The 8,971-nt window shown below is 42.8% G+C and overlaps 1 protein-coding gene and 1 pseudogene across 1 annotated transcript; both read right to left on the bottom strand.

The window, feature by feature from the left end:
* Nucleotides 1-352: 352 nt before the first annotated feature.
* Nucleotides 353-2,868, bottom strand: LOC147430968 (poly [ADP-ribose] polymerase 1-like). The gene is made up of 5 exons (XM_086494488.1): nucleotides 2,674-2,868; nucleotides 2,437-2,602; nucleotides 2,128-2,177; nucleotides 1,859-2,054; nucleotides 353-1,108 (listed from the first exon to the last, which is right to left on the bottom strand). The coding sequence occupies exons 1-5, from the start codon at nucleotides 2,700-2,702 to the stop codon at nucleotides 815-817; spliced, it is 735 nt and encodes a 244-aa protein (XP_086350614.1). The 5' UTR covers nucleotides 2,703-2,868; the 3' UTR covers nucleotides 353-814.
* Nucleotides 2,869-6,077: 3,209 nt separating this feature from the next.
* Nucleotides 6,078-7,976, bottom strand: LOC147430967 (uncharacterized; annotated as a pseudogene).
* Nucleotides 7,977-8,971: the final 995 nt, after the last annotated feature.

Here is an 8,971-nt window from a genome sequence, read left to right as displayed (position 1 = left end):
TCCAGGAGCTCACCCTCGACCAGGCTCCATGGCTCTCTCCCTCCTCAGCTCTTGAACTGCTCACAGCTTGAAGAGGTCAATGTTTCCTAGAACCTCACCGATACCATCCCGCTTACCCTCAATGACCTTCCCGACCTTAACATCTTTCTCTGGTTGAAAGTTTTAGTGGCACCCTGCCTCCATCTTTTGTAAATTGTGCCCCGCTCTCAAATGGACATCTCTCTATCTCTCTCTCTCTCTCTCTCTCTCTCTCTCACACACACACACACACACACACACACACACACTTCGCCGTTCAGAGCATATGTAAACCCCAGTTTAATGTACCACTTGAAACTAGATGTAGTCAACAATCTGACCACTTCAACTGAGGCAATGCGGCACTCCATTACACTCAATAGATCATACAAAAAGCATGAAGGTGAGGACCTTTTTCCTCACTCAAAATTGACTACCATGAGAAATAAAATCTGTCTATCAAGTGTCTGATGTTTTTAACCTCTCTTGCACACTACCTCGTGCATTTAGAAATTACACACAATTGAGAGACCTCTCTCTCTTCTCCAATCACCTCAAGGCATGCAGGTACCTATCAAGCTCTTTTGCAAATCTGAAAGTTGTACAAGTCCTCAACCTGCACGTTAACAGCTTATGCGCCCCAATTACCTCCAAGCTGAGCAATTGCACACACATAGTTTACATGACCTATCATTCATTTCCTTCAGCGTTCAGATTCCTTAGGAAATGGTGTCATTCCCAGCATGCTCGTAACCGTCATCCTCCCTGTGTCTGTACGATACCTGATCTTGTGCTTCTACCCTTTGCACTCCACCTTGAATCTCCTGCCTCTTTGAGAAGACCTCGTCATCACCTCTGATAATATGGTATATGCCATGGTAATATGAGCTTTCAACTCCAGAAGAGCCTCCATCTCTGAAGGAGGAACCGAGGGCACATTCACAGACAGGCTCAACTCTCTCCGCCCAATGCCTAGCACATCAAGCCTCCCGCTTTCCAAGGCTACGTTGCTGATCGTGTCTGAGACGTATGACACGTCTGGGTATTGCCCGTCTGGCACTATACCATAGACACCATGCTTAACATCATACTACATTTCTAAAAAGGGAAACTTGTTGCCTTGCTTTGCACATGTAGAGAAGACATTGCTCGATCCCACCCCGCCGAGAGAGAGAGAGAGAGAGAGAGAGAGAGAGAGAGAGAGAGAGAGAGGTCTCAGCCTGCAATAGCCCCACACACAAACACTTCCACACAGTGACACACAGATGCTCTCCTGTCTGGTGAATGCGCCCGGGGGGGGGGGGGGGGGGGGGGGGGGGGAGAGAGAGAGAGAGAGAGAGAGAGAGAGTGGTTAGCTACAGACAAGGTCGACCATGTCGAGCACATTAGAGGGGGAGAGAGAATACCCGCAATGCCCTAGAGGTTGCAAGAAAGAGGAGCTGAATTATTAAAAGAAGATTCAGCAGATAAAGCCACACTTCTACTACTGGTAACATTTTTAACCACACTCAATAGCCCACTACCTCAAAAATTGAGAAGACAATAATGAGGGTTTGCAAAGCTCTATCTTTATAGATCTTTTTAATGAGTGTATGCTTTACAACCAATCCATCAAAAAAATATACATTTTCTTAAAACAATTTCTCTTTTTTCATTATTAGAAACAACAAGTTAATGCTAACAATGGTATGCCTTTTTCATATTGTAGCTACTTACTATTCCCCACATGGCTAAAAAGACACAACAATAGCCATTGTAAATTAAAATCCCAAATAATAATGGAAGATTCATTTAGCTAATGTTGTGGTCCATATATATTGCTTATCAGCTCCCATTTTACCTGCCCTTTCTCAATCTTCTCATTGCAACTCTTGCATGCTGCTTGTGAGCTCTTCGTGGCCTCAATAGCATAATCACCATCTGCAACTCCCTTTGCAGAATCTCCACCACAACTTGGGGCTGAATTTTCAAAATAAGCACGAACTTTTTGTTGATCGTCCCATCGAAGATTATCAATACCTTCAATGTCTTCCAGCCTAGATAGAAAGAAAATTACCATTGGAAAGATGTTGTTCATAGGCTGAATGCATTGTAAGACGCTATACTTACAACTTTATTTGTGCCTTCTTCTTGAATATGCAAGAAGCATGGTTCCAAACCTGTAATAGCGCAACACAACGAGCCCCATAGGGTCATAGATGCACCCTATTGATCAGCTCAGATAAGCATTCTGCATAAGTAGTGTCCAAACAACGGGATATCCAAAAAAAAGGCCAGAGTCATTGGGCACATGTATAATGGAAGCATAAACAGCCTAGTGGAAAGCTGCCAACCTTTATGTAGCATGTGAGCATGCAATCACATGCACACAATAAAATACAGGGAAAATGAATGATCATGGGATAAAAAATGACTCACAGTCATATAACCCTCAAACTGGGTGGCAGACACTACTCTGGCAATATATGCGGTACGAGTCTTTAAAAATGATACTCTGACAGCTCTTGCAGGTGGAGCGATTGGACTTCGCATACTCTGCTTTGAAAAGCTGCGGAGGAGTAGCCATGGAAGCTTGGTGCTAAACCTGAAGGCCATCAAAACTCTAACACAACCCGTAAGAGTGAAAGGAACAAGAAGAATAGAAAGAGAGATTACTTGCCGAGGCTGTGGCGAATCAAGCTCATAGGTCGACAGCTTCGCGGGCTATGGCTATCGAAACTGGCATGAAGAGTCTGCGCCAAAATAAAAGCCTTTCTCGGCACTGCTGGCGATGGAAGCCACGTTGAAACAAATCACTATGGCCTTAGCCGTGTGGGCGGACCAAAAATACTCCTCATTTTTCATTGATAACGTTTCTTGCTTTAAGCCCAAAGTACTTTCCTTCCCGACTGAGCTTTTGAAGCCCATCATCACATTTACACACTAGTCGTTTCACTGAGTGCCCACTATCTTATTTCAACCAATGAACATTTATGGCCTATCAAAAAATGCTTGCAAATACAACTCAACATTTTTTCTATTTTAGTCAGCAAAAAGAGAAGGCATCTCTATAGCCTTTGCCTTGCCAAAAAGAACCCTTAATTTTTTTGAGTTCTATGGTGCTCTACTAAGGTTTTGCAATGGTATAGTTATAGTCTTGGGTCGCTTAAGTGTAAACCTTAAGGTGGTGGTAGAAAGAGGGTCCAAGTACTTTTCCACCCTTTGGTGTTGACAAAATAGTGTATACCTTAGGCGTTCCACAAAAAAAAAACAAGTGAAAGGGTCAGGACGGCTTTCAAAAACAATAAGAAAGTGATAAAATTGTTAGGTTGAATTAAACTGGTATCAATGTTTGGGAAAGGATTGCGTCAGCTTAGTCTTGAGCCGATTGAAAATCGAAACTAGCTAACTGCAAACCATGGTAAACGATAGAAAAACCGATGAAATATGTGAGAAAGTCGTCCAAAAATTTTGCAAATCTCAAAATTTATGCTAGTATTTTTTATTTTCTTCTTTGTGAGGAAGAAACTCGATCAACAGCCGCTTAATTAAAGAGACTTTTTCGAACGTTAACACTGACTGGAATCAAGCTATAAAATGCAAGAAATGTAAAGCCATGTGAAGTTGTGAAATGAAAGGTGAAATAACAAGGTGAGATTTCACGATGGCTTTCCAAAAAGGAAATCAAGATATGAGGGAAATAAAAATTATATATATATATATATATATATATATTATATATATAATAAGAGAGAGAGAGAGAGAGAGAGAGAGAGAGAGAGAGTCACAATCGCTTATTCTTGTGAAAACAACTCTTTACTCTTTAAAAGCTTTAAAAATAAAAAGGTACACAAAATAAAAGCAATGTAGTCCCATCATAAGAAAAAAGAACAAGTATAAATTGTGTGTTCATGTTGAAAATAATATAAGATAAGAAAGGACAAAAAAAATAAACAAGGCAAAGTCTTAAAAAGCTCTGTAAGGCTATGAAATGAAGGGGACCCATTTGACAAACTCCATCAACATTTAAGATGAGTCTCCATCGTTGGCAATGAAAACATTGGAAGGATGGCTAACTCGACTCAACACTAAGGCTTCTTTTAGAAAGCCAAAAAGAACTAATTAATATATATGTGTGTGTATAGAATTTATTAGAATTATGCAAAGTGAAGCTTTACTTTAGCATTCTACAACAGTAAAATGCAAAAAAAACATGTGTGTGTGTGTATAATATTTACTAAAATTTATGCAAGGTGAAGCTTCACTTTAGCATTCTAAAACAATAAAGACTTATCAAGATGTGAAATGAAAGGTAAGTCTCCATCATGTCACCATATGAAATGAAAGGAGTCTCCCTAACTCAACACAACACTAAGGGTTTCTTTTAGAAAGCCAAAAAGGCTCTTTTTCAGCTCTTCTTCTACTAGTGTCCAGCCGTACTGCTTCGCCGCAGCAACGCGTGGGTCACATACTAGTACGAACTAAGTCTTAAGTGTTTTGCATAGATGTTGGTCGGCTCTGGTTTATGTGCAAAGAATAGAGGAAGGGAGGCGCCTGGTTGCTGCAGCTCAGTGCCAGCCCTGGCAGGCTTACATGAGGTGGGGTTCTCCAAGGTGGCTGTCGAGGGGCTGATGGGGTGTTGCAATCAGGAGACGGCTGTCCCAACCATCGATGGAGACGAAGCGGGAGTGGCCATAGCTGGTGGATATGGGAGGTCATGGGGTGGGCTCCCAGCTGCCCTTGCCTGCGTCCCCTCTGTTATCCCCTTTTACACATGTTTTTTTTTTGGTCTTAGGTGCTTGGCGGCCCTGCTCTAGCTAGAGAAAATATGCAAGAAGGTTCTTTGGGTTTGGAAACCAGACTTTGTTGCGGTTGTGAGCGAACCTTCCAGTGGGTTGGGGTTTGAGGTTAGTTTGGATTTCAGGCTCAGAGTGCTTCAACGGAAGGTGTTTGCCTATTGGTGCTAAGAGAGGGAAGCCCTCCCGCCTCCTCTTGGGGAGGGAAATGGCCTCCCAGTTTCTCTGAGTATATGCAGATGGTGCGGACATGCGTGGTCCTCCACAAGATGGTGTTTGCTGGTATTAGGGTTTGGCCCTTTGCTGCATGGTGTGGCTGATGGCATGCATGTGTGGGAGATCAATGGTTGCGGATGCTTCTTGCATTCAAGAAAGGACTTGGCCCCCTTAAGGCCTGGAGATTTTGATTTTGTTCTGTTCATGTCTTTTACTGGTATGGTTGGTGGAGCTCATTGGTGAATTTTGTTTGGTTCGTGTGGTGGTGCTCTTTGGGATGGCTTTTGGCAATATCAATGCTCGGTGGCAGCGGGCGTTCGGAATTGGTGGCACCGGTGGCTTGCTATTGGGTTTGAGGATTTTCAATTCCTGGCCTCGTCTGGTTCGATTGGTCTTTGCCTCTTGAAGTTGCTGGCTTTGTCCGTGGAGGCGAGTAGCAGGAGTTGTGGTGGATGGGTGGCAAACATTCCGTCAAAGTCCAGGGTTAGGGGGCTGAGCATCTTGGCCCTCCATCTAGATTCTATTAAAATCCATAATTGACACTAAATGGACGATTAGGATGCTCCACCCAACTTGATCCTGTCAGCTACAACACAATCAGCTATGATAGTGAACACACACTGTCACCAAGTGCAAACAACTATTCACACATCAGCATCGAGAACATCAACCTAGGGCAGACACATCAACATCCAGAACTTCAACCTAGGGCAGACACATGAGCGTCCAGAACATCAACCTAGGGTAGACAAATCAGCAAACATAATTTCGATCTAGTGTTGACACATCAGCAAGCAAAATTTCAATCTACTGTCGACACATCAGCAAGCAGAATTTCAACCTACTGCCCTTGTAGTTTTCTACTTCTACTGAAGTAAAAAAGATGCTGCCTATAACCAGTAGAAAGAATTCCCTTTTGTAGAAATATTATTACAAAGAGAGGCAAAAGAATATAAAATATAACATCGATTTCCATTAACAAAATTAATCCAGCAAAACAAGATTGATCATAGTTCTCTGCAGCACAACTACTACTTGTCGTAAGCTACAAACTTTCCAACAGTCCAACTACTTCTTAGGTACAAAGGGCATATTTTCCTTCCCGACATATACATTAACAATGCAATTTGACATGTTGCAAAGTGGAAACACTGACACGGGAGGATTTCGACCATCAATACCTAGAGCTCTAGCCGACTCAGGTGGAAGCTCATACAGAAGGCTCTCATCAAAAGGAATGTCTTCCCCTATTCTGTAGGGAACAAAAGGCACACTTGGCTTCAAATGACCACCACCTGAACCAACAATACCAGTTGAACATCCTTTACCAGCAACACCAACTTCCTTACTGCCACCTAAACCAACAATACCAGTTGAACACCCTTTACGAGTGGAACCAATATTACCAGCTGAAGCACAAGAACTACCAACATCAACTGACATATCAACACTATAAGCGGTGCAACCACCAGCAAACAACACAAACAGCAACAACCTGTCCACCAACAGCAGCAACCTGTCCACCACCAACATCAGCAACCTGTCCACCAACATCAACAACATCTTGCTTCTTTGCACGAGCACCACCACCTGAATCACATAACAAAAACCATAAAACCAATTATACTACCAACACTAACAATCATCAGCTTACATTAACCAAAGAAAAGCACAACCTTCAATATTCTGACAGAAGTTTGAGAACTTTTCCTCCAAAACCTGCGGGTAGGCCTTTAGTCTTCCACACCCATCAAAAGGCTGAGATAGAATATCTTGCGCAGCAGCCATGCGCACCTCACTTGAGAGGTCATACTTCTCATATGACGTAGGACGCTTATGTCCTATCACCATCATTCCAACCTCACGAGGCACCTGTCCAAGACTCATTCGAGTCACACAAGTGCTTCGTAAGCTCTTATTACTGAAATTTCCACCAACTCCTGTCCTATCGCCAATTTACTTCACAGTATTGCGCAACACCTTCACCGACACTTTGTTACGACTATACCAAATCTGCAAGAAATTTAGTAATCGATAATTGACTCAGAAAAATGTAAAAATTGCACACCAAGAAATATGACAAAAAAACTTATTAAACCTGCGTGCGAGGAGAGTTAATTGGCTGCAAAAACAAAAACAACAGATTCTTATCACCCTCAACAATACACGGCATGTGACGCATCAACTAATCAAATGTCAATACAACATCATCATCACAAACTGTAACAGCAGGTCGAAAGTGCTCCGGCTGAAAATGCATCAAGTCAACCTTATAATTTTTACTAGCACGCTCACAAAACTTGCAAGCACAAAAAAACTCAATACCACTAAGTGCCAACTAAGAAGCTTATCGCTATAAGCCAAAAACTCACAAACCAACCTAACATATTCTCCAAGCTCATCTTTACCACGCGGGAACATCATCCTCTCAAGCTTATAGAGCTCTAAACCACCCGTGATTGAGAAATGCAACATGCAAAAGTAAGAAAATCTCATTTGACACCCACGACCATGCTGGATACTGAAATCAACATCCTGCAGAATCTCATGCTGCAAACTAACACCAATCACTGAAGCTTTTTTCCTCTCCTTGCAAACTCCAGCAGCGACTGACCTTCGCATCGCAGCCAGAATAGCGTTCTGAGTCAATTTAAAGATAGGATTCCGTACAATATCAAACGACACCTCAACAATACCAGTAGCAGCAACTCTCAAATCCTGCTCCTTTTTTATCATTCTACCAAAGCACCGCAACACTCCCGTCAATGTGTCTGATGGAAATAAGCCACCATCCTGTTTACATACCACAACAAAAAACCTAGCAAGCATTTCATTCAGTTGACGAAGATCCAGCTTCTCAAGAGGAATATCACAATCCACACTAGACATTTTCCTCCATGTATCAAACTTTTTACGTGCCCAATTATCCTTGTGTTGTGTGGCCCCACTATCCCCAGCACTCAAAAACTCCTCAAGGTCGCTATTACCAACAAGAAAACCTGGCACAGTATTGCTGCCAGCTTCCACATCCAGCATAGGTACACCACCAACATCAGAACATTCAACAATACTACAAAGCACATCACCTACACAGCAGAAAGCACAAATTACAAACAAAACAGCATGCAGACATTCTTATCAGTAAAAAAATCCATATCTAAATATTCCTAAGCAAACCTACTTACATGCATATTCTAAATCACTAACAATAACATGCATGCACAAAGAATTGCTAAGAAATACCTGCAGAAGGACAAATTTCTCCATCAGCTCATACAAATCCGACATTTGTCCCAGAACCCCCAAATTCGCTGACATTTGTTGTTGTAGAAGCTTCATCTGCTCCAAGTTGTACGACTGCTCCAAGTTCTACGACTGCTCCAAGTTTACCTACACCATCTACAGATGCTTCATTAGGTCGACAAGAACTACTACCCCCATGAACTGCACCACCCCCAAGCTGCCCTCCAGCTTCACGACGCCCAAATGCACCTGCTCCAATACCCTCATCAACATCAGGCAGAACGCAGAAGGTCGGCTGCGAACTCATTCCAAGCTCTCCCTTCGAACAAAAAGAAACTATACTCTCTGAGAGTTTCACCCCACAAAATACCTTCCAAAAAGTTCCACACTCGCTTTCCAGCAACCAAACTTCTTACGGAACTCCACCCCTCAAAACACCACCTCTCAAAACCCTAAAATCCATGCCTGCCATAGGCAAAGCGAAACACTCTTTCCTACGCACAGAAAACCCTAAGCAGCACATAGAACCTGCACAAACCCTAGGACAAGGCGACCTGCACAAACCCTAGGAGAACCTGCACAAACCCTAGCAGCAGAGAGCACCTTAGGCAAAGAACATGCACAAACCCTCGCAAAAAGCAGAAGAATGCACAAACCCTAGCAAAAAGCGACCATGCAGCTCAAACACCATCGCTCGAAATGGCCCCCTTCCCCTAGAC

This window comes from Adiantum capillus-veneris, chromosome 21 (assembly GCF_014529385.1).
Source record: "Adiantum capillus-veneris isolate H3 chromosome 21, ASM1452938v2, whole genome shotgun sequence".
NCBI lineage: Eukaryota > Viridiplantae > Streptophyta > Polypodiopsida > Polypodiales > Pteridaceae > Adiantum > Adiantum capillus-veneris.
Note: the sequence above shows the minus strand (reverse complement) of the source record. Positions and strands in the feature narration are given on the sequence as shown.

What these genes read in the sequence shown, in the direction of transcription:
- LOC147430968 (XM_086494488.1), bottom strand. Translation starts at nt 2,702, where the DNA reads ATGAGCTTGATTCGCCACAGCCTCGGCAA. An exon ending in AAGAAGGCACAAATAAAGTT is followed by an intron (nt 2,055 to 2,127) that starts GTAAGTATAGCG and finishes CTTTCTATCTAG; the next exon opens with GCTGGAAGACATTGAAGGTA. An exon ending in AGAAGATTGAGAAAGGGCAG is followed by an intron (nt 1,109 to 1,858) that starts GTAAAATGGGAG and finishes TTAGAAATGTAG; the next exon opens with TATGATGTTAAGCATGGTGT.